This window comes from Rhinolophus sinicus, linkage group LG03, assembly GCF_036562045.2.
Source record: "Rhinolophus sinicus isolate RSC01 linkage group LG03, ASM3656204v1, whole genome shotgun sequence".
Classification (NCBI taxonomy): domain Eukaryota; kingdom Metazoa; phylum Chordata; class Mammalia; order Chiroptera; family Rhinolophidae; genus Rhinolophus; species Rhinolophus sinicus.
Window position 1 is genome coordinate 100,717,517 of NC_133753.1, and position 25,182 is coordinate 100,742,698.

At 52.4% G+C, this 25,182-nt stretch overlaps 1 protein-coding gene across 3 annotated transcripts in view; it reads left to right on the top strand.

The window, feature by feature from the left end:
• Window positions 1-25,182, top strand: part of COL26A1 (collagen type XXVI alpha 1 chain) — a 196,173-nt gene that overhangs the window by 151,869 nt on the left and 19,122 nt on the right. For all 3 annotated transcript variants that reach the window (XM_074328373.1, XM_074328372.1, XM_019752812.2), the window contains exons 4-5: window positions 16,783-16,844; window positions 23,790-23,943. In XM_074328373.1, coding sequence (XP_074184474.1) covers window positions 16,783-16,844; window positions 23,790-23,943 — 216 coding nt within the window. The remainder of the gene's footprint in view (window positions 1-16,782; window positions 16,845-23,789; window positions 23,944-25,182) is intronic.

Genomic DNA, 25,182 nt, shown 5'->3' on the forward strand with positions numbered 1-25,182 from the left:
AATCGCATCACCTGCCCACCCTTCCTCCCTGGCTTCCTCCCATTGTGTCTCACAGGTGACCAGGTGAGCCTGGGCTCCAGCCAGACGCCCTCTGGCTAGGAGGGGTGGAGGGGGCAGCTGACCAATGGATGGTGGCACCTGAGGGGAAGGTAAGCAGGAAGGGGGCAGGCCAGGCCATGAAGTATGTAAGTGGCAGATGCTGCCTGAGGGAGCTGAACCCAGACTGCAGTTCCACGAAGCAGGTAGATTCTGTGTGGGCACTACACCCCTGCTAGATATGGGACGGGCCACATCACATGCTGCTCCCGTGGGTGTCTGAGAACCAGGGGTGGGGGCACCAAGACCTGCCCACCTCTTGCCCACCTTGAGCCCAGGGGTCAAGAGTCAGCTGATTGGGGCCTCTGGGTTCCCACCCCCTGCTGTCAGAGCAGAACAGCTTCTCTTTGATTTGTTATTGATCTGGGTCCCAGAAGCAATTATGTGTAGGAAAAAGACTTCTTCCTTCCAAACATAACAAAACAAAACAAAAAAACCCCAAGCATTTGAGAACTGCTGCTCTGAGCCCTTCTCCAACATGAGGTCAGGGCCATGGTCCCTGTAGCCTGGGATGTGGTCTCTGACAGAGAACTTGGGACGCTCAGCATCAGAGGAAGCATCCCACGCTCACCTCCCAGCTCCCCGAAACCACCATCACAAGGCAGACGGTCCCATGAGGACACCAAGGCCTACCCTGGAGCCCAGCTGAACCATGAATTAAAGCTGAAGCCACCTTGGGCCTTCACATTGCCTTTGGAGGAGTAGCAACCCTGGGAAGGATGGGACCTGCCCAGGTGAATGCAGAGAAAGATGCAGAGCTGCTCCCAATCCTCCTTCCTCTTTTCCCGGGGCTCTTCCTCTGCTGCCCCATCCAGTCCTACCACTGAAGGATGGGCCAGTGACTTTGTCTTAGTTCTTAAAACTCTGCTACCATTTCTTTCAGAAAGCCCCAGTAACTAAAGAGATGCCACCCTGCTTGCTCTTTTTGGGCTCCTTGTCTGTTTCTCCGAGAGAGCTCATTGCTCCCTCCTGAGCTGTGACCGATGCTTAGAGGTCCAAGGCTGTGGATGCTTCTCACAGACCCCTGGGCTCCCGAGGGCCCCAGCAGAGTCAGGCAGCCCCCGCCCAGGGTCTGGAGGCCCCTCATCAGCCAGCTTTGCTTTATGGCCCCTAAACCTTGACCTTGGGCTTGGAATCCTATTAAAAGGGATTCTTTCCCAGTGACACACAGCGATGGCAGCACCGACTCCACATGTCCAAGTGGGTCAAGAATCACAGTGCTCATCCCCCTCTGCTGGGCTTGGTGTCATTTTTCAGGCCCCAGCGAGGCTGCCTGCCAGCTTGTAGGACCCTGGAGATATTTATGATTTCTTTCTGGATGGAGAAAAAAGAGTAAGAGCGCTTCAAGCAATAACTTCAGATTAACGACACGAACCTCAGAAATCTACCAAAGAAGCAGCTGAATCACCAAATCCTGAAAGATAAAACGTACTCGGAGATGACATCCCCCAGTTTCTTGCTCCCAGAAATGGCTGCAGAGACTGGATCCCTTATTTTTGTTGTGATAAAATCCCCTTCAAGTACTGAGGGGACATTCAGAAGACTTGAAATCCTCTGCTGAGCAAATAGCAGCAACACAGCTGCCTTCATCCAAGCACCCCCAGCTGCAGAGACCCCACTCTGTCTCCAACAGAGGGCCCAAAAGTACTTTATCCTGCAGGATCCTCGCGCTTCCACATTCATGCCATTGGTTTCTGGGGACTTCTCCCAGCCATGCCAGTCTGAAGGAAAGTCACTCCCCAGACCATTTGGAACAGTGCTGATGAGAAATATATTGAGTCAAACTCACCTGCCATAACTTGCTATGACTTGCCTGTCCAGAGGTGAGTTATACTTACCTCTGGGCAACCTGACCGGCAGCTGATGCAGCCATGACAGGGTCGAACCAGCCTCAGGGGGCCTCAGGTCCAGGCCCTAAAGCTCATGCCCCTTTCTCGGGTGCTCTCACCCATAGTAGGGTTCTAACTCCCTTGCTTGTGAGGTCCCCAAGGTGGCCAAAGCAATAGGAAGCCAGGAAACACTCAGGAAAGAACACAGGCTTGGGAGTGTCTCTGATGTAGGTTCTGCCCCTGCCTGTGGGTCCTGGGGCAACTTTGCAACGTCTCCATGTCCCCACTTTCATCGTTTGTAACAGAAGAATCCAAACACCTATTGTGAGAATGGGTAATGCACAGCTGTGATGCCCAGGAGAGCCTAGAGTTGTCCAGGGAGAGTGGCTCTAGTTACATCATTACAAACAGCCGGTGGGAACTGAAAAGAAAATACCTGCTGAGGTCAATTAGTCCTAACAGGCGGGAGGACTCAGGACACCCATAAACCCAGACCCAGAACCCAGGGCTCAGAAAGTCCAGCAGTTAGTGAGGGCAGAGGAAGGGTGCAGTGGAGATGGGCATTTAGTTTAGGAGCAAGCTGCCCTCCACCCTTGGGTGCCCCTGTGAGTAGTCAGCATGAGGTGTGCTTGTAAACCTCTCCTTGAGAGGATGGTACTTCTTAGATGAATTTCTCTCCAAAATGGTCCAGACACAAAAGGCTCTGATGGACAGAGGACTGGCTCAGTCCCCCCACCTTCAGCCTCAAGATGCTCCTGAGGGGTTCTGGACGTCGAGGCAGCTGTCCCTTCCCTGCACGTTCTCCCTGGGTAAACAGCGGGGATTCAAGGCCAGGGCACTGTTCAAAGGCCAGAGGCAAAGGTCTGGACTGGGCTTCCTGGCTGTACATGGCAGGGACTACTTCTCCATTTTATCCTGAATGAAAGCTGGGAGTCCACTGACAGAAAGCAGATAAGCCAAGATGGAAGTGGGGTCTCTGCTCCTCACCTGGACACCGCCAGTGGGCAAGCAGCCTCTACCGGCCACGGGATGCTTCACAGGGCATCCCACATTTCACCACAGAAGCCCGAGAATAAGCTGCCATGACATGATTTGTCTGCTCACAGGAAGCAAAGGCCTGCTCCTTTTTCCATAGGAGAGAGAAGGGGAAAGGTGGATGCCCAGCTGATGTAACTTCTGGCGTCACTTATGACTGCTGACTCAGAAAACGACAGCCTGATAGGGCCAGGAGACAGCATCAAATCTGTCCCTGCACCTGACCCATGGGCAGCGAAGGCCCAGAGAGGGCTGCACCCCGCCTGAGGACACACAGCACAGTTCCTGATGCCAACTCCACTCTTGGTCCATCAGATGGCAGGTGTTCACAGAACAGAGGACCAGTCAGTCCCTTGGCCTCACAGCTGGTCGGTCCATAAATAGGGGCTGGCAGCCCCTCCCCCTGTAGCCTTTTGTGGTTCATTTGGGTTACTTTTGATGGAGATGCCATGGGAGGGGTGGGGTAGGTGGGGTGGGAGGACCCCTGGCCTTCCCCAGAGGAAGACAATGGGGTTTTTGTCAAAGCTCTGTGTGACCTGGGAAAGTCCCCTCCCCCGTCTGAGCTGCCCTTTGAACAGTTATAAATCCAGCCACACAGGTACCAAATGAGGTCAGAGGGTAAAAGGGCTTTATAAAACCATGGGGTCTGTGTAAACTGAGAGTGTTTCTTCCTGTCCCTGTGTCAGGACAAGGACCAGAAACACACACACACACACACACACACACACACACACACACACACACACACCACACCATATACACATACACACACACCACACACACACATCACACACACATCATACACACACATATACACATACACACACCACACACACACACACACACACACACACACACACACATACACACACCACACACACACCACACACACACACACACACACACACACACACACACACACACACACCACACACACACACCACACACACACACACACACCACACACACACACACACACACACACACACACACACACACACACACCACACACACACACACACACACCACACACACATACACACACCATACACACACACATCACACACACATACACACACACCACACACACACACACACACACACACACACACACACACACCACACACACACACACACACACACACACACACACATACACACACCACACACACACACACACACCACACACACACACACACACACATACACACACACATACACACACACCACACACATACACACACACCACACACACATACACACACCATACACACACATACACACACACATACACACACACCACACACACACACACCACACACACACACACGCACACACACGTGCCTACACTCATGTTCTTGCATGTCTGCATGCTGGTGCATGGGCATGTGGATGGCCCCCCCGCCACACCCCCAGCCTCAGCGGTGCCCTTACCTCTAGGAGCCTGTGATGCTGATCTGAGGGCCCTCCCAGGTGCCAGCCCCTCTGTCCCTGCAGCTCCTACCGCGTGCCACTGCCAACTTGGGTTTCCTCTTAGTTGGGCCCAGTTGCCCTCTGGGGGAGAGGGACAAAGGGAATATGTCAGCCCTATGTGGCAAAGGGACACAGCTAACTTTGGGGAGGGGTCTCATTTTCTAAAGAAATGCATTTATTTAATTCCTGATGTTTCCCCACAGAAGTCGAAGGCCTTATGTTTTAGAAAGGAAATGCTGTGGTGCCCTCAGCTGGGGCAAGGGGCCAGGATGGCATCTGGGGAAAGGCTGTGGAGCCCCACCCCAGGGCCTGCTGTGTGGGGGTAGGAATTCCAGAGGACAGCAGGGTGGGGGCTGGAGCCGGAAGGAAGTCATCAGGGCAGCTCCCCAGGGGACTTCAGGCCAGTTTCGGCAGGCCAGGGCTGGTCAAAAGCCAGGTGCCACCCACTGACTGCCTCAGTTTGAATCCAGGCTCTGTCACTTACTAGCTGTGTAACTTTGGGCAGCTACCTAACCTCTTTGTGCCTCAGTTTCCTACCTGTAATGGGGATAGTAACGGTCCCTACCACATCAGGTTATTGTAGGAATGAGATGAATTTACATGAAAAGTATTTCATCAGCATAGGTCTAGCTCTTCCAACAGTGTCCAGCACATAGGAAGTGCTCCGTGAATGTGAGTCGGTTTCTTCCTTTTTTGATCATTATTATGATCTGCATCACTCCACATGGGCCAGACCCTCTGCTCTTGTGAAATCGGAAGAGATCATTTTTCCTCCCTCTCCTCCCATGGTGACACAAGCCAGAATGTAATGAAATTCAGCATCAAAATATCTTCCTTATCTCTACCTTAAGCCCTTTCCGCTTTATCTGGCCTTGGTGGAAATGGAAAACAGCTGCTGGAGGGCTGCAGTACTTCCCGTGCACAGTGAGGAAGTTCCTGGCACAGAGATGCCAGGGTGTGCAGGGACAGATGCCCCTGGCGGGAGGAGAGCAGCCCCCTCCCTCCTTCCTGGTCCCCAAAGGTCCTCCAGGGCAGGCCTCCTGCACAGGGAGCTGGGGGTCTCCTTCCCTTTCTGCTCACCATCCCAAGGGCAGCACTGTCCTGTCCTGAGAGTACACACAAGCATCTTTGCAGCCCCATGTGATGGGAATATGCCAGCCCCAGCTGGTTTAGAATACACGAATGAATGAGACATGGTCCCTGCTCTCAGAGGGTTCACAGCCCACAGGGCTGAGGTGTACCCAAAACATCATCCTATCCAGGGTGCCAAATGCCGTAAGCACAGTGCATGGCAAATGATGGGAAAGTGGGTGCCTGAGCCCTCCTGAAGTGTTGAAGGAAGGCTTCCTGGAAGAGGTGGTGCTTAAGAAGGAGTTTGCTGATCAATGGGGTGGGCTGGGAGCCATTGCTAAATGAGATAAGATAGGCAAGGCCAAAGGCCTAGGAGTTTGTCTTCAGGGTGACAGGGAACTTTGGAGGGTGACAAGTCAGATTTGTGGTTCCGAATGAGCAGGAGAACAATTCAACATGTTTTCCCCAAAGTGACTGTGCATGGGTTCTAGCACCTAAATCAACAAGAACATTTTCATCATCTTCGAAGCCCTCCTCTCGCCTCTTCCAGTAATTGCCCTCCCTGAGGTAACCACTATGAATGCCAACACCTTAGAGCTGTTTTGCCTGTGTTGGGACTTTCAACAATTGGAATCACACAGTGTGTGCTGTGTGGCTCTGTCATCTTTCACCCGACACTATCTCTGAGGTTCATCCACATGGCTGTTTGGTTTGTGCACAATTCTTACTGTGTAGTATTCTGTTTTGTGAATATTCAATTTATTTATCCAGTCGGCCATCGATGGGAATTTGGGTTACTTATAATGTTTGGTTATTCTGAGCAACACTGCTTGAACATTTTTGTACATGGCTTTTGATGAACATATTTATTCATTTGTGTCAGATTTATATCTGGGGATGGAATTGCTGGGTCACAGAATGGCCTTCTAATCAGCTTTATTAGAAACTGCCAAACGAGTTTTTAAGTGGTTACACCACAGACACTCCATCGACACCATGAGAGTTCCAGGGGCTCCCATCTTCTGTAGTACTTGGTGTTATCAGTCTTTTTAATTTTAGCCATTCTTGTGGGTATGTGGGAGTATCACATTGTGGTTTAATTTGCTTTTCTTCATATGGCTGAGTTGAGCCCCTCTGTGGATGACTATTGGCCAATCGGATATCTTATTTTTTGGTTATATGTATTCCAAGAATCCTCTTCTACTGGGTGACAGGCCTCTTCATTCTCTTAATGGTATCTTCTGATGAAAAGAAATTCTTAATTTTAAAGCCGTTCACTTTATCAAAGTTTTCTTTAATGTTAATGCTTTTTGTGTCCTGTTTAAGAAATATTATCTATTCTGAGGTCACGAAAGTAGTCACCTATGTTTTCTTCTAAAAGCTGAATTATTGTACCTTTTACATTTAGATCTACAATCCATCTCGAATGAACTTTTATGTGTGGTGTGAGTTAGGGATCTGATTCTTTTATTTTACTTTTCCATTTGGATATTCAATCGACCCAGCACCATTTATTGAAGAGTGTGTCCTTTCTCCACTACTGCATTTGTGCCTTTTTCATACACCAGGTGACTGTATAAGTGTGGGTCTATTTGTCTTTCCTTGTACCAACAATACAGTCTCTTAATTACTGTACTTTCATAATAGGTCTCAATTCTGGTAGTATAAGTCTTCTGTATCATTTTCTATTTCTTCTGGATTGCTTTGGCTATTTTTAGACCTTTGCATCTTCATATACATTTTAGAATCAACCTGCCAACACGCACACACACACAAAACCTTCTGAAATTTCAAATGGGATTGCATTCGCCCTATAGATCAACTGGGGGAGAATTAACAGCTTTACAACATTGGGTCTTACAATCCATGAATATAGTATATCTTTTCCATTTATTTAGATCTTCTTTAATTTCTCTCAGTGATGTTTTATAGTATAGTTTTCAGTAGATTTTTTCCTAGATAATGATGCTTTTGTGAATGGTATTTAAATTTTTCATTTTCTATTTGTTTATAACCAGTATATAGGAATATAGTTGATTTTTTGTAAACTATCTTTGTTTTCCAGTGTCCTTGCCAAATTAATTTAATAATTCTAATAACTCCTCTTTAGAATTTGTTGGGGGAATGATGCTTTAGGGTGTGGTCCAGCTAGGGTGCAAGACCCACTGACCTTGAACTTTGGTCTGGATATGGAGGTAGAGAGGGAGGAAGACAGACTCAGCTATCTAGGTCAGCAGAGCCCCTAGAGCCATGGTGGGGTGCAGAAGTCACAGACTTTGTCCGTGTCCAGCCCACAATGGCCTCATGGGAAGAGAAACCTGGGTGCTGATTCTGACCTTTAATTGACAAGCTGTGTGACCTTGAGTACATTGCCAAACTGAATCTTATCCTCCTCAATCACAAGGAAGGGCAATATGCCAGGGTATTTCTGTCTCTTATCCAGTAATTGCCTGATAAACACTAGTGAATCGATTTCACTCACCAGTGTTGCCCCTTTCCCCATGGGGTGTTTCTGAACATTGCCAGAAAGTTCCGCAGTCCAGGGGCTGCTGATGTGGGTGCCAGACATGGGAGTGGAGGTAGCCAGCTACTATCGTGTTCTGAGAAGCTTCAGGATAGTCAGTCTTTCAGGGATTTGTGTTTCTACAGTGAAGACCCCCATGCGAGATTTCCCCTCTCCAAGAAGGAACTCAAGTTACTCTTCAATAAAAGTCTTGGCAGATGATCCTGAAAAATCTTGCCTTCTCTGTGATCCCTAATATAGAAAAGGATGGAATTTAATTATTCTGTCCCGTCCATGAGCCCTACGGCTGGGCCTGGCAGGCAGCCACAGCTCTATCCGACCAGCAGGCTCCCTGGTCCTCGATGCGGTTCATTGCTCTGGCATGTTTTGGGGAGCATAGGGGAGGCACAGGGCAGGGCCCCCACCTTCGGCCTGACCTTGCCTTCTCTACCCTTCCTTCTGGGATATGTGGCTTAGAGAAATCCAATCTGTCTGCAATTACCTGGGCAAGCAGCTCTCTAGAAGGTAACTGGACAGGTGGCTTCCCAGGCCCAGTGCCTCTCCTCTGCTACCCATGAGGCTGGGCTTAGGGCACTAGAGGGCACCTTAGAACTGCAGGGTGAATTGGAGACACCCAGACTGGAAAAATCTAGAATTATCAGGCCACGGTTGCCCCAGAGGCCTGGAGACCCTGGAAATCCAGCCTGCAGCTGACTTGCTTTCCCCACAACCGTCTGTGATCCTCGTGGCTAATTGGATTCCTACCTGTTACACAAGCTTAAGCAGGGACCTGAGTGAGGTCTGTTTGGGCAGGTTGCCAGTGCGCGCTCAGACCGAATCCTGTAAAGGTGAGGAGTGGGGAGCCAGAAGCAGACAGTCAGGAGCATGTCCGAGCTGTGTGCTGTTGGGCTAGAGGGTCATCACCACTGGTCTGGGTCCTCCTCTGCAGGTGGGAGGGACAGCAGGGTCCCTCCTGCTGATACAAGGATCTCAAGAACATGGAGAGCCCTAGCACTGGGCCTGAGTGGGGCAGGTGCGCGGTGAACAGCAGCATTATGTCAGACATTAAATAGTTCAGTGGTTACAAGCAAAGGGCTTGTGCTTCCAGGTCAGTTTCTGGTTGGGAGACTTCAGCAAATTTGCCTGAGCTCACTGTGCCTCCCTTTTCCCATCTGCAAAGTGACAATAGCAATCTAGTGCCTGCGTTAGCGTTGCTAAGTGTCTTACACAGAAAGAATGGGTGTAAGAGGCTTAGGCCAGGGCCAGACCCAGAGCAAGTGCTCAGCAAATGTTTCACTAGCATTTGTCAAAGCTCAGGTCCACCTCTTCAGGAAGCCCTCTTAATCTCCCCTGCCTGGAGTTGGCCCCACCCTGCACGGGAGAGGCACACAGATGGCCACTGCCCTTCAGTACAGCCACTTAAATGTCCAGAGGCCCTTGAGGGTAAGGCCACTTGCCCCTGGCTCCCAATCGCAGAGGAAGCGTGTCTGTAGAAGGAATGAAGTACTAAGGGTTGCTGAAATTTTGTGTTTTTATTTGCTAAATCTGGCAGCACTATCTTTAAGGCAGCTGGAGCTGAATCACAGAGGCCTCCTGTGAGTTCAGGAGACCCTGCCCTGCTTGATGAGTCTGTGGTTAAGACATGTTTGTATCAGTCAGGTTCCCCAAAGAAACAGAACCAATAAGGTGTGTGTGTGTGTATGTGTCTATATATCTATATCTATCTACCTACCTATCTATCTATCATCTATCTATCTATCTATCTATCTATCTATCTATCTATCTATCTATCTATCCATCCATCTATGTAATCTTTTATAGATATATATTAAGGAATTAGCTTATGCAATTGTGGGGGCTAGCAAGTCTGAAGTCTTTAGGTTAGGCCAGCAGGCTGGAAGCTCAGGTACGATATACTGCTACAGTCTTGAGGCAGAATTCTTACTTCTCTGAGAAACGTCAGATTTTGCTCTTAAGGCCTTCAACTGATTGGATGAGGCCCACCCACATTATCCAGGGTAACCTACTTTACTTAGAGTCCATTGATTGTAGATGTTAACCACATCTCAAAATACCTTCACAGCAACATCTAGACTAGTGTTTGACTAAACAACAGCACTACAGCCTAGCTAGGTTGACACATAAAATGAACCTTTACAGGCCTCCAGCCTCTTTTTGGCCTGCAAGTCTCAAGGCTGCAAGGATTCTAAGGGGGGGCCACAGGTGTGGGGGGACTGGTTCCTCTCACCCCAGACTAGAAATGTGAGCTTCAGAGCCATTCCCCTCATGCTCTTTGTGACATGTGTTCTGTTCACATTGATCTCTTCTGAGACCCGTTACAGTTCTTAGGGGTGGGTCAGGGAGAGAGTATCAGGCCCATTTTATAGATGAGGAAACTGAGGCTTAATGTTCAATGACTTTGCAAAGGTGTTGGCTTGGCAATGGAGCCACATATCTAGATTCTTCTTCACCTTCAGGACACAAATGCAAATGTCTCCTCACAATACAGGAAATCCCCCTGCGAACTGAGGATGGGCCTCATGGCCTGTGGTAGATGGTTGGGCCCTGGACTGAGGTAGGAGACATGGGGTGGCTTATCTCCCATGAGGTCATGAACTGGGCCAACTCCCTTTCCCTCTCTGGGCCTTGGTTTCCCTACCTGTAAATGATTTTCAAGGTCTTCTCCTGCTTTGTTCAGAAGACTAAGAACTATGAACGAATGACCCTCAAGGGGTGCCTATTTCCTTCATTCCATTAATATTTATTAAGAGCATACTGTGTGCCTGCTAACATGTGGAACCAGAGCTGGCTTCATGCAGAAGGGAACAGAGGCCACCAGCCCAACAGGAGCAGGGAGCTGTCCTCAGCGTGGTAGTGGCCCTGAGGGGAGGGGTCACCAAGCCAGGAGCTCAGAGCTGGAGCAGGTGGAAAAGCCAGGGACCCCAGTGCTGGTCACTCCCTGGGAGCCACTGTTAGGAGCTGGGGCAAAGGGACGAGGGCAGGCAGACACCACTCCCCCCTCAGTTCTGCCACCCCACACAGCAACCCTAATGAGGTAGGGATGGTTGGCTCCATTTTTAGATAGGGAAACTGAGCCAAAAGGATAGAACATCACCCAGAAATTTTAGAAAAACAAGGGCAAAACACCCATAATCCTACCACTACAATTATGTCTATTTTTCCACATTCCATTCCTTGACTATTCATCTCTTACATAATAATAAACAGAATACAAATACAATTTTGTATATTTTTGACATAGTATCATGAGCATGTTTCATGTTTTTACTCAGTTAAAACTTTACATTATGCATATTAAATGTTTATTGTTTTAAAAGGGCAAACAGTCCTTCAAGGCTTAGAATGAGAAAGAGAAGTCCCCTGTATCCCTCTTTACTTCCAATTTTCATTCCCTTTAGTCAAGCTTTACATATATATATATATATATATATATATATATAATTTCTCTTGGTTCTTAATCCTAGAGATTTTATGTCAACTTCCTCCTGTGTAAGGATCTGGCATTTTTCTTCACCTCAGATCCATTTTCCATGTCGTCTCTTCCTCCCCTCCTCCCAAATAATTGTATCCAAATTTGAGTTAAATTAATAGACAGTGAATCGAGTATAATAATAAAACAAATACTGTTCACAGCTGATTCAGGTAGTATACGAAGGTGCTTCTCTTTGCTTTAGACTTTTCATTTTTCTGGAAATTAATAATTCATTTATTTATTTATTTAGCTTTCTATGCCATATCATAGATATGCATTACTTGGCATGTCACTAATTCACCCCAGCTTTTCCAAAAGAAAGTTTAATTCACAATTCCTTACATTCACACACATCAGGGCTCTCTCCTTTCTAGAAGCCTCTGTCTCTTGTGGTCCAGTAGTGCTCCAGCCTGCCTCATGCTATCATCATGTGACATTCCTTCATTTCCCTTCTTGGGATATACCTTTGTCTCTGTCCCATGTTGAACTTCTTGTCTTTGTTTTTTCCTATTTTGGGTCTTTCTTTCTCTAGTTTACTCTTTTGTTTTGGTGGAGTACATCCTTCAACATCTTCCTGAGAAGGGTTGCATGGAGTATAAATATTTCGAAACCATGTACATCTACAAATGCCTTCATTTTACCCTCAAACTTTAAGGGATAGTTGAGCTGGGTACAGAATCTTAGCCAGAAAATACACTTCCCTCAAAAGAATACCTCATCTTGAAGAATGGAGAGAGCCATTGGGCGTTGGGGAAAGCTCAGGTGGTGTGTCCTGGCAGGAGGTGATTAATCTGGGTAGATGGGCTGGGGCGTGCTGGTGAGAGCAAAAGGCAAAAGAGACCATGGCAAGCAGGTAGAGCCTTAGCCAAGACAAGGACTGTTTCCTGAGAGCAGTGAAAGCTGTTCACCATTTCTGACAGAAGGTGAGATGACCAAAGTCTCACTAGAAGAGGAAGATCTTAAGTGACATACAGGTCCCAGTGGGGGAGGAAGGAGGCACTAAAAGAATGTGTGGCCCAAGACTGACCTCTTGGTAGGAGCAGGACTGACACCATGTGTTGTAAGATAGAAAGGTACCAGACATATCTGTGTTGGGTCCAGCCCATCTCTTGTTCCATTGAAGAAACTGAGGCAACTCAGGACCTCCTTGTTCCTATGGCCCCCTGTAAGCATTCATGACCAACCCACCTTGCCTACCCCGTTCCCTGTCCCCATAGCATCTGACCCCATAGACCTCCTTGGAGCTTTCTTCTTGTAACAGGGCCTAGGAATCTTGGCTAAAATCAAAGGTCTTGGGGGTGGTGGTGGTTTAGGGATTTCCTCTAGCTGGGCCCTGTTGGGTTGGCCTTCCGGTGACATCTACCCTGCAGACCCATCTCCAAGCCCTTTCACAGAGGGAACTGGGTCTCTGAAGACAGGACCACCCAAGTGTCCTGGTTTCCCCTGTTAGTGTCTCATGGACCATGCCTCAGCGTGGACTCACTCTGCCTCTTTAGATGCCCCTGCAATAGCCAACTCCTACCCTCTCAGGAAATAGGGCTTGGGAATCCAGCCTTATTCAGGAGACAGGTCCTGAATTCTGGGTGCAGAGCTATCACCAGTTGCAGTGCTGGCCATAGGCAAATGGCAGGTGGATTGGCAATTACCATCCTACTGTGGGTGAACAGAACCCAGCAGTGACAGGCTAATGGCGAGGATGCAGGTGGCAGGAACAAAGAGTCTAAGACCCTGAGGCCCTTGGAGCTGATCCAATGTAAACCCGTTTTACAGATGGGAAAACTGAAGTGCAGAGAGGTGAAATAAGGGCCCTTAGGCCACACAGTGAGTTAGTGGCCCCTATAGTTCTCTTTCCACTGACCACAACAGCCTCTCTCTCTCTCTCTCTCTCTCTCTCTCTCTCTCTCTCTCTCTCTCTCTCACACACACACACACACACACACACACACACTGGTTTGTCTGGCACATCTACACTTCCAATATACACATATTGGCAAAGATTTCCTGACAGAGGTTTCTGCATCTGTGTCCTAAGCACTAGGAAATGTGCTGTGGCCAGGTGCTCGTGGGCCTGTGTGTGGTGGGGAGGAGGGCTAGGAATGGGGGAATCCCAGAATCTGCAGAACCCGAGAAAGTTAGAGTCCTCATCTTAGGGAGGGAACCCCGACACCCAGAACCCAGTGGGCAGGGCCTTGTCCAGCCAGTCAGGCCCATCAGTGCCATTTCCATGTTTCCATCGCTCCATGAATAATTAGAGAAAGTTAAACAAACATAATTTAATTGCCTGTTGATGACAGAATGCCAGGGGAACCATAAAACCTGCCTGGTCTCAGAGCGCCTGCCAGAGCAGGTGGCATGGGGAGGCTAAGCTGGCAGCCTCACCCCTGCCCACTGGCTGGGCCTCCCAGGTCTCTCCTCGGCTGGGGAGCTGGACCCCTGTGCTCACTGACAGCCAAGCCGCTCCTCACCTGCCAAACAGGGTGCCCAGTGCCAGACCAAACTGGGCCCGGACCCAGCACACTTTCCAGAAATAGGTTCCTGTGAGAGCCCGAGGTTCACACCTCCCTCTGCTGACCTTCCCCCCTGCAGGGAGCCCTATTTGTTGCTTGAGACCCTGGAAACACTCTGTTCAAGGCCCCAGATGTGGCTAGAATGGTCCCTGGGTGGGGCTGGGGCTCTAATTTACAACTCACCCAGCCTCCTCCTGTTCTTCCTGCTACCCCAAGGTGGGGTGGCGCCCTCCTGTGGTGTGGAGCGGGCAGCTGGGGCTCAGGCCGGCCAGTCCTCTTCCAGAGGCTGTTCCCCATAAGACATGGCTGCTCAGGACAGTTCATTAGGCCTTTGCTCCGAGGGCAGGTACCCACATTCACAGCCCTGCTGCCCACCCCGTCAGTATTAACAATGGGTCACCAAGGGCCTCTCAACCAGCCACCTTGGCTCCAGGTGGATGAAGGAATGGTTGGGTGGGGAGAGGTAGATAGAAGGGTAAGGGGGTGGATGGGTGGGTAGGTGGGTGGGTGGATAAACAAACGGGACCCTGATTGTTTTGATCTCTGTCTTTCCCATTAAAGGCTCCTTTCAGAGGCCCAGGAACCCTGAAATACTGGACTGTCTGTATTTAAGAGGGAGGCACTAAAACCCCCTCAGCCTCTTACCCTGTGGCTTGGTTTTGTTGACTGGGGGCCTTTGGAGACCCAGCTGTTTCACCAGGGGGCCTCCCCCAATGTCAGTGCTGGTGTGCCTTTCCCCTGGGATGGGGGGGGGCCCTGTGCCCAAGGAGAAGCCCTCCCCTCTCCAGCCTGGGGCTGTCCCAGCCTGAGGGGGGAAGCCTGAAAGCTCCCATCTCCTCCGTTTTGAATTTGAAGAAGCTGGGCCTTTCATTTACTCTTCTGCTTCTCCTTGTTCTGTGGTTTATATCTTTTCCTTTCTTTACCATCCCTTTTCTGGGAGAAACTAGAGGGAACCATGTGTGTTCACCCCCCTCCCCTGCCCCCATTTAACCAGAAAACCATCCCCCTCTGGCTGGTCTTTATGAAGTCCTACCCCAACCCAGAGTCAGACAACTGTATACATTCTTCTAGTTGTTTTAAAGTTTCAGTGTTTATACCTCAGTCTTTAATCTGTTTTATGTATTGAAGTTACTGACAAGGTTTATTGAGGGGGGGAGCTCTGTTCCTAAAATCTGCTTATAAACCACTGACTGGGCCCAGCCCTGGGAACAGGGAGGGAGGTGAGAGAGAACGGGGCCTCTGCCGCCCACGTAGTAGGTCTCGTAAACCCAGGTAGGGCGAGTGAGCAGAAAGCAGTGGGTATCAGCCTCCCTGGCCCTGAGGCCGGGCACCCTCGGGAAGGACACAGCCTGAGCCACCTCTTCTCATGGCTCAGAGACCCCTGGCTGTCCCCCCAGAGCTCTCACAGAGCCATCACCATTTTAGAACAGGGACATTAGCAAGGTGATTTGTATTCAGTGACAAAGATGGGGTACCTTTCCAAGGACAGGTGGGCTGATGGTGTGGGGTCTATGAAACCCGCTGGTGGGCATGCAGGCCTCGTTGCAGCCCAAGGGGCCTCCGCACACCAAATGGGACTTATTGAGTTACCCAAATACCTCCCAGGTTCTGCGTCTGTTTAACCAGAATGGGGTTCCTGTAGGGTCAGGCTTTGAACTGAGTGAGGGATTTAGGCGTCCCTTGACTTCTAGAGCAATAAAAGTTCTTTAGAACAGCTTTGAACCATCTATTTCCTCATTAAAGAGCTCTGGTTCTCTGGGGGAGACAGACATAAACAAATAATTACAGCCCAGGGAGATGTGTGCCTGGGGGTTAACCATTACTGGTCTCCTAATTGGCCTTCCGGCTTCCCGCCCCTCCTACTCCCACCCACTGTACACTTTGCTGCCAGAGTGAGCATTTAAAAATGCAGATCTGACCTTGACTTTGCTGCCCGTTGGCCTCAGGATACTTCCAAGCTCCTCTTGCTAGTACCTCTGTGTTAAGGTCCAGCCCACCACTCCAGCATTGGTGACTCCCAGGGGTGCTGTGATTTGGCCAGGCTGCTGGCAGACCCCTAATCTGTTCCCCTGTGGCCTCAGCACTTGTTCTTCCCTCTGCTGAATCTGGCCTCTCTCCGCTTCCTCACCAAGCCAATCACTGTGTACCCCTCAAGACTCATCTTAGATGCCACTGCCTCCAGGATGCCCTCCCTGACCAACCCCTACCCCAGACTGGCTTTGGTGTCCCCCATCATCCCCTCTTGCGTGTTCTATTCTTACAGCCCTACCGTAGACCTTACCAGCTTGTGGCTATTTGCCCATCTCCCTCCCCAGGTTATAGTTCTCAAAGTCAGGGAGCCCATTTCATTTATCATCCATTTATCAGCTATATTTTTGAGCCCCTATTTTGTGCCAGGTGCTGAGATTCATGGGCAAACAAAATAGATAGACTCCAGCCCTCATGACGCTCTCAGGCTGACAAGGCATCCAGGTGCCGGCTCAGTGCTGGCTCAGACACTTTGCTGAATAAACGGATGGTACAATGTGCTGTGGGCGTTCAGAAAGGAGGCTAGGAGTTCAGGCAGGGCCTGAATTTTATCTCCTCTTAATTCATTTACATGGAAGGGATGCTGATGATAAGGCCCTGAAGGATGAGTAGGAGTTTTCCAATAAAAGTTCTTATAGGCATACCTATAAGAAGGAAATCAGAGATTTCCCCGCCTGATACCTGGAGGCTGGGTGGCTCTCTCCCTAGTAGCTATACTCCACTCTCATCTGGGCTCTTTTCTTTTAGAATGCATGAACTGTACCCGGCTCAGCGACATGAGTGAGCGACTGATCACGCTGGAGGCCAAGGTCAGACGGTTTGGGGAGCCTGGGCCTGGGGATTTGGCTGGTGGGAGGGTGTATTAGGTACCTGCAGAGTGTGTGGCTGGGGAAACCCTAGCCGCAGGGAGCCCAGCAGGCCTGAGCAACCTGGCCCCAGGTGCTGGGTACTGCTGCGGCTAGGTGGCTCTGGGTGGCCTTCTGAAGGTTGGTTCAGCCTCCCGGAGTTGGAAAGAGGAGTGGGGAAAGCAGCAGATCTGAGGGTCCTGGGCAGAGGCTGGTCTCAGTGTAGGCCTTGGGGGCTGAGAGGGTGGATGCCCAGAAGTTGAGTCCTCACTTGAAAGAAGAGGTAGTGGCTGTGCCCCCAGGGCTGCTGTCCCCCCAGGGCTGCTGTCCCCCCAGGGCTGCTGTCCCCCCAGGGCTGCTGTCCCCAACTGTGGCTCCTCCTGCCACTGCATGGCAAAGGGGCTGGGCACAGAGGAGCTGATGGAGGAGAAGCCTCCCAGCACCAGCCAGCCCTCAGCCTGTCTACATCAGGGGCAGGAGCAGGTCACCCCAGAGGCAGAAGGACTGATAAAGGATAAGTATTAATTTGTGATGGCCCCATGCGGGCACTGAGAGAGGAGAGAGGAAGTAAGTCAGGGAAGAGGAAGATATTCAAGGTGCAGGTGGGTTGCTGGGGCAGGTTACCCAGGAGACCCCTCCAGGAGCTGGTGCAAAGCATGCTGCAGTGGGGGCCCTCAGGGGTGAGGCGCTCGCATCCCTCACGGGGCGAGGCATCTGCTGGGTGGTATTCCCGGTCACTCTGGCCTGCCCCCAAGCTCACTCATATGGAGAAAGCCCTGGGCTGGTACAGGTGTGGAGAAGGCAAAGTAGGGCGGTAGGGGCTGGGCGCGTTCTCTTTAGTACCTCATAGGGTCTGAGAGCAGACACCGAGTGACTGGCTAGAGGGGCTGGGCCTAGGGGAAGACAGGCCTCTAATTCTCCACGGAGCCACTTGGGGCAGCGAAACTGCAGAGGGCGGGAGGTCACCTGGCACTGGGAGGCTGGATTTACCCGAGTCTGAGGCAGAGCTCCCAGCTGGGGCAGGTAGTGCAGGCCAGGAGGGGGTGTCCTGGCCATAGGAGGCAGTGCGAGCGTGGCCAGCTGGCAGGAAGGACAGAGTGAGGCCAGAGCACCAGGTGGGCTGACAGACCCCCCACAGCAAAAGCCCTGAGAGCAGGCCCAGCAGTCAGGCCCCCAGCCCAGGAGAGCCCCCCTGCAGACACATGTGTACACACACACACACACACACACACACACACACACACACGGATACCACAGAGACACACTGATACACATGGACAAACTCATACATAAACACAACATACATGTACACACAGATACCACGTCCACATACATAGACATATAAAGACACAGAGACACACATAGACATAGACACACACATACACATGGACACACAGACACATACATAGATACAATATACACACAGATACCACACATACACACATGGACACACAGGCCAGGCTGGGGACCCTGTGTCCTGGGGGTCAGTGGCTCTGTGGGACTGGGGGTGGAAGTCTTCAGGGAGCAGATGCTGCCCTGTGGGCCAAGCCGGGGATGGGGCTGCCCTAGGAGGGGCTGGGGTACTGGGGAAGATGCTAGGGTGAAATTCTGGCACCCAAGATTTTAGAGAAGGTGGGGACCCCGGGCCAGCTGCCTGACAGACATTTTCCAGGCACCTGAAGCCTCTGCATGGTTTGGCAGAGCAGCGGCCCACAGTCTGCCCTGGCCCCAGCCCAGGACCTCAGGGTGTTAAAAGTCACAGCTCTGGGGGAGGACTGGCACAGTGCCATCTGTCCCCACCCACCTGGCCCTCACCCATGCCCTCCTGCCATGAGCAATTCCTTCCCTCATCTTCCTGGCCCTGACACCTCCCTCCAGCTTGGCCCCTGCAGCACGGTCTCAGGCAGCAAGCCGGGGGCCAGGCCTGCTCTCTGGTCCTGAGCGTGAGTACTGTGGCCACTCTGCAGACCTTGGAGCATGGGGCAGGGACGGCAGGATGTGTGGGAGGAGGCAGGGCTAGGACCCTGTCCTGGCAATAGCTCTGTCTGGGCAGGTTCCGCTTAGCTCTGGGCCTCAGTCTGCTGCCCTGGAAAATGGAAATTGAAGGAGTCACTTCTCTGCCCCTCACTGGGTCATTTTGAGGCTGGTATACAGGGGGCAGCTCAGGTGGCTCTTGGGTGGGGAATGGGAGAGGTAGCTTGAGTCTGGGGTGTGCAGGCAGGTAGCTGCACCACCCTCCTTGTGGGGAGTCCAGCTCAGCAGCCCATCTCGTTCTGGATTCCCAGGTGGAGGCTGAGAGACTCCTATCTCAGCTCCTGTGTCCTGTCTCATTCTAGCTGCCCACCTGCCTGCTCCATGTCTAAGTGTCTCTAAGAGACACAGGGCCACTAGGAGTCTCGTTGGCTTGGGTCAGAGGACCTTGAGAGGCAGTGGCCTGGAGAGGGAGAGGGACACAATGTGGGTGACTTGTCAGATCAGCCCAGCATCCCCAGGGGCTGTACCAGGGCCAGGCCAGCCTGCAGGGGTCAGGGACATGGAGCTGGAGTCAGCCAGGCCAGAGGCTGCAGTCTGGTGGCTGACGGCAGAGCCAGTCAAACCAAGTGACATACAGAGTAGCAGCCCAGAGGCCGGAAAGCTGAGCTATGCTCCCTTAGACAAGAAGCCGTTTTGGTGTGTGAGGAGGGACTCATTCAGGTATAAGTAACAGAAACCTAGCTATTGGCAGCTTATTCCTTAAAGGCATTTATTGTTTGTTCAACTAAAGGTCCTGGAGTAGGTGGTCCTAGCATTGGTTTGGTGGCTCAAGAACCCACGCTCTTCACAGCCTTCCCTTCCCTCTTTAGTGAATTGTTTTTTGTCCTTATGGTCCGTGCTTCATGCCTATAAAGTGGCTGCTGTAGCACAAGGCATCACGTCCTAACACTGTGTTCAAAGTCAGGAAGTAGTGGGTGAAGCAAAGCATCCCAACAGACTCATTATGTCTCATTGGCCAGCAGTGGGCTATATACCCACACCTTAGTTGCAAGGGAGCTGGGAAAATGAGTACCTGGACAATTAGGATTCTTCCTCTGAGACATACCCACGGGTACACAATAGGGAGTTCTGGAGCAAGGGAAGAGGGGGTGGTGGGGTTCGGGCAACCATCAAGGCCTGCTCTATCTTAACTTGCTATGGGTACCTGAGTTACCCAAGGACCCAGACATAGCAATTGAGCTGGGATCCCTGCTACCCTCTTTTCCTGGGACATCTGGAATGGCTGTTGGAAGAAGGTAGGGCAGAAGGCCAGCAGGACAAAGCTTCCTGCTTTCCTTCTTCTCCCCCCCCCCGTTTATACTCTGACTTCATGGACCACAAGGAGTGGGAGGGAGCCCGAGGGAACTTCCCTGCGTGAGGGTCATAGGAGCCTGGAGTTCGGCTGATGTCTGGTGCCACTCAGCTAAGCCACAATGACATCAATAGGGCCGCTGCCCTCGAAGGTCGCGGTCTGGTTTTCTTGGGCCGAATCCCCACGCCTACTGCTGCCCGCCCTGGTGAGCTCATGCCCGGCAGGGGTAGGATCAGTTTCTCCAGGAGGACGTCCCCGGCCAGGCTAGGAGGGCTTGGACTCCAGCCGGGGCGGATGCTAGCGTGGCTGTGGTCAGTGCCCCTCTGCCTGGGTCCGTGGGCTCTGTGGGTCTTGGTATCTGTATGGGAAGTGGCCTAGGGAGAGGTGAGCCAGACCTTTTGTGTAGGAACAAGGCTGCATGTGGTAGTTCCCTCCAGGAAGCCCAGAGCCTGGCCATGAGAGACCACCAGGGGCTGCCCCCAGGAGCTCAGAGCAGTCCCACCTTTAATCCCTCCAAGCTGCTCTTACCCCTGCTGCTCGTGACTACTCCCTGTTAAATATGTCCATATGGAAGTTCCCTTGAAACTCAACCCACTGCAACTCAACCCACACCCCCATACTGGTCACCTTCACCCCCAGTCTTGCCTTCTTCCATGCCCCTGTTTGATTGGTGGCAATCCCACCATCCCCGGAGCCAGGCCACAATTGCGGCAGTCCCTCCCACCTTCACCCACCTCCCTGCCCCCAAGCCTCAGGCACCGCGTCCTACCAGTTGTCCTCATGCCCACTGCTCTGGGTCCCCCCATCACCAGCCATCCACAGCCACGTCTCCCTGCCCCTCCTCCCTGGCTCCTCCACTGCCCCAGAGCCCTTGACTGACCGTCCAGCCAGCTTCCCAGTGAACACGCTGCAGTTGAGGCAGGAATCGTAACCCTCCCCTCCTCCCAGGGTTTCCAGGCTCAGGAGACTGGGTTCCAGCCCCATGCTGCTGTGTGATCTGAGCCAGCTGCTGCCCGTCTCTGTGCCTCCATGAAGCTCTGCCATGGCCACGGCTGTGGCCGGGTTGTGGGGAGGTGGACGAGGCTCCAATGGGGCTCTGGCCTTACTGTCTGCTTGCTGGATGACCTTAAGCAAGTCACTTGTGTCTCTGAACCGCTATTTCTACCTTGCCTGTGATGTGGCCACAGTGACCCTTCCTGCCTCATGGGCCCTGAGGACCAGGTAGGAAAGGGGCTCAGAGATGCCACCAGAGCCTCTTGCGGCAGGAGCCCACCTGCCCAACACAGATGGAAACCCTGAGACACTTGGTTCTCAAGGATCCTCGGAGACTCTGTCACCCAGGCCCAGAGACACTGCAGAACTGGTGGAGGTGGGGGTGCTCAGGAGGACCCTTTGCTGCACTCCTCGGACACCTCCGCCCCGCCCAGGGCCTGAGCCCTGTGAAGGCAGCTGTTTGTCCCTGTGAGCCACCAGCATCAGCAGGAGGAACCGGGAGCCCATGGGCTACACACCCCTATTCTCTCATGAGCCTACAGGGTCAGTGTTATCACCTGTATTTTGCCGATGGGAAAACTGAGGCTCACAGAAGTCATGGTGCTTGCACAAGGTCACATAGCGGCCACCTGGTGGGAGAGCTGGGATTCAAACCAGCCCGCATGGCAGCAGGGCCTGTGCCTCCCCCATCGGGCGGCACTTAACCTGTGCCAGGATCTGGTACCAAGAGCAGGAGGACGCCTGATCCAGGTGGTCCCGTTTCCCGAGGGCCCAGCTGGTGGTATTGCTCCCCCACCCCGGCCGTTGGCACAAAGCCAGTGTACAGGGGCTAAGCGGACGGCCTTCTTCTGCTCAGAGGGTGACAGACTGCAAGCAGGAGAGCACAGCTCACTGGAGTCTCCGGGTCTTCCTCAAGAGGGAAGGGCAGGGCTGGCAGAGGGCCCTGTAGGAGCAAGGGGCTGGAGGTGGAGAGTCTCGGGGCGTAAGCGGTCCTGGGGTGGCTCAGGGCTCCTAGAATACAGCAGAATGGGGGAGCTGAAGGTGACGCCCAGGACGGGCAGGGCAGGATGAGGAGGGCACTTGCGTGGGGACATTGGCAATTTGAGGGAGTGGACGGGGAAGGATTTGCTTGGCATGAGGCCCTCATCCCACTGCTGTGCTGGGGAAGGGGGCAGATGGAGGGAGGGATGACAAGGGGCTGCCGTGGACCCCGGGGCCACAGGCCAGGGGAGACCTGCCATGGCCGAGAGCACAGGCAGGCCAGACCCAAAGGCACTGGGGTGGGGCCGAGGGGAGGCCAAATGCACAGGCCCCGATCCTTCGGAAGTGGGGAGGCAGGGGTCAGTTCAGGAGAGGCCTCTGGACTCTGGTGTTGGGGTGGGCCCAGGTTGGGTCGGGATGGGTTTCAGACTTGGGGGCTGGGGTTTGATTGCCTTGGGGAGCAATGTCTGTGGAATTAGACACCAGTGATCATGACAAGCATGGGACCCCCCAGATAGGCCAACTCTCAGCCCTGTTCTCAGACCCCCCTTAATCACGGGGTGGCGGGTGGTTTTGTCTAGCACTCCAGCAGGATGCAGGGGTCTGGCTCCAGAAGTCTAGAGGGAACCTGAGACAGCAGGCTTCTTCCTCCCCGTCGGGTAGACGGGGCACTAAAACCAGGGACACATGGCATGGGAGCCGGAAGCCGGACTCCATTTAATACAGCTCAGAGACCCAAGCCCTCCCCAGCCCCCCATGGCCCTCCTTAGGTTCTCTGCACCTGTCGGCCTGCCCTGCGCTGATCCTGAGCACGCAGCGCCCCCTGCTGGCCTCTTTGGAGGCAGCAGGTCTTCACGCCTAGGGCCCACGCCCCAGGTCTGGCTCCCAGTTCATCGGAATTAGGGAGTCTCTCTGCCTAGGCCCTGGGTCTTTGTAGTCTTTGACCCCTGCTTCCCTCAAGGGGAGAGGACAAGCTTGCTTGCTTGCTTGCTTGCTTGCTTGCTTGCTTTCTCCCTTCCCTTCCCTTCCCTTCCCTTCCCTTCCCTTCCCTTCCCTTCCCTTCCCTTTCCTTCCCTTCCCTTCCCTTGTTTCCTCCATATCGCTCCCTCTCTTTCTTCTTCTTTCTCTCCTTTTTGGTCTTTCTCTCTCCCTCACTCTCTTTTTCTTTGTTCTTTCCTTATCTTCCTTCCGCCCTCCCCCCTTCCATTCATCCATAAACATTCCCTGACCGCCTTGTTTGTGCCCTGAGCCAGGCAGTGTGGGGGACAAGTGTGCCCAGTGCCCTCCTTGGGAGGAGCCAGTGACGTGGGCGTGACCATAGTCATTTCTCCAATCCCAGCGATGGCTGCTGTAGAAGAAATGTGCAGGATCTCTGACAGGGTCTGATGGGGTCCTGCTTGAGCCTGAGGGTCCAGGAGGGCTGTCCTGAAATGGGAAGGAGAGGAGGGCAGGGGTGGGAGAACATTCTCGCAAAGGGTGTGGTGGTTCCGCTGAGGAGAGTCACTGCCCAACCCAGCAGTGGGCAGCTGCGGGTCTCATGAGGCACCATCCCTGTCCGCACGTGTCCCTGGCCTGGCCTGAGCCTGACCCTCTGCCCTTCTCTGGCCCAGGTTCTCCTACTGGAAGCAGCGGAGCGACCCTCAAGCCCAGACAATGATCTGCCGGCACCCCAGAGCACCCCACCACCCTGGAATGAAGACTTCCTCCCTGATGCTATCCCTCTGGCACACCCGGGGCCCCGAAGAAGGCCCACAGGCCCGGCTGGTGAGTGAGGCCTCCAGGACAGGGCTCAGATCAGCCAAAGAGGCCGGGGGCATGGCCTCCCAGGGCGTCCACATGTAGGTCACACACTAGGCCTCTGGGTCACACGTGCCCACATGGCATTTTGAAAAGTTGAGCTAACATTTAAAAACTGGAGGATTTCACATAAAAATCAGGATTTCTAGCTTCTCTTAGAAAAATAAAAGATCTAGTCACTGGGGCCAGCAGTCCTGCATGGAAGCAATTGGCTGCAGCTAAGGCATGTCTGCCCCATCACGTCCCGCCCAGCTCTGCAGTGTGCCACAGTCCCCACCGTTCCTTACTGCCTTACAGTCCAGCTACTGTCCTCATTAGCTGCCTTGCTGTCCCTTAGCACCTTCATTTAGGCCCCCAGCCCAGCCTCCTCCTTGGTTGGCTCAATTTACAGCAGCCCCTGCCGGCATACCCCCAGGGACAGGGGACTCACTGCCCCCCACCATCTTCTGGGGCTTCCTTGCTAAACTCTCTGACTGGAGTTGGAGGACACCTGCTGCCGTGTTATTTTCTCCCTTCCCTCCACATTTTAAAGTCAGGGATAACAATTTCTCTCTCCAGCTTTCATTCATTGGCTGGGGCTCCATCCTCTGGGCCTGCAAATAGTAATGATACTGTGATAGTAGTAGCTTGAATTGTTGAATGCCTACCTTGTGCCAGGTACGGTGCGGAGCCTTTACCTGGGTGGATGTTTAGCTGGCACCTGTCAGCATGGCTGAACTCAGGGATTTAAGGCTGGTGTCTCTTCTGACTTGTCAGTATCCATGCAGTGCCAGTTATTAAATATTTTTATATTACCCTAGGCTGGACAGATAGCCTTTCTCATCATTCCAGTAAGCTCATAAAGCTTGGAATTACAGAGGAGAAAACAGGCTCAGAGAAGTGACTCCTGGGGTCACCCAGCGAACCAGGGGCTTTGTCCCCATGATTCCTGGCCCCACTGGGGAACTTTGGAGGTGATGCTCTCCTCTCTCCCAGTTGAGCCGCCAGCTTCTTAGCACCCTTGCCCTGACTCAGCACCGAGCACACTCCCTGAACCCCTCTTTCCTGTCTCTTCTGCCCTGTTTCATGTATATGCCCATCCTGTTCAGAGGGGAGAAAGCAACCCCCTCTGTGGGAGAATTAACCTCCAGTGGCTATTTCTGGGGCCATGAGAGAAGCAGATATTCTGCATTCTTCTGATGAGGCTGAGGCCGTGGGAGGAGGGGT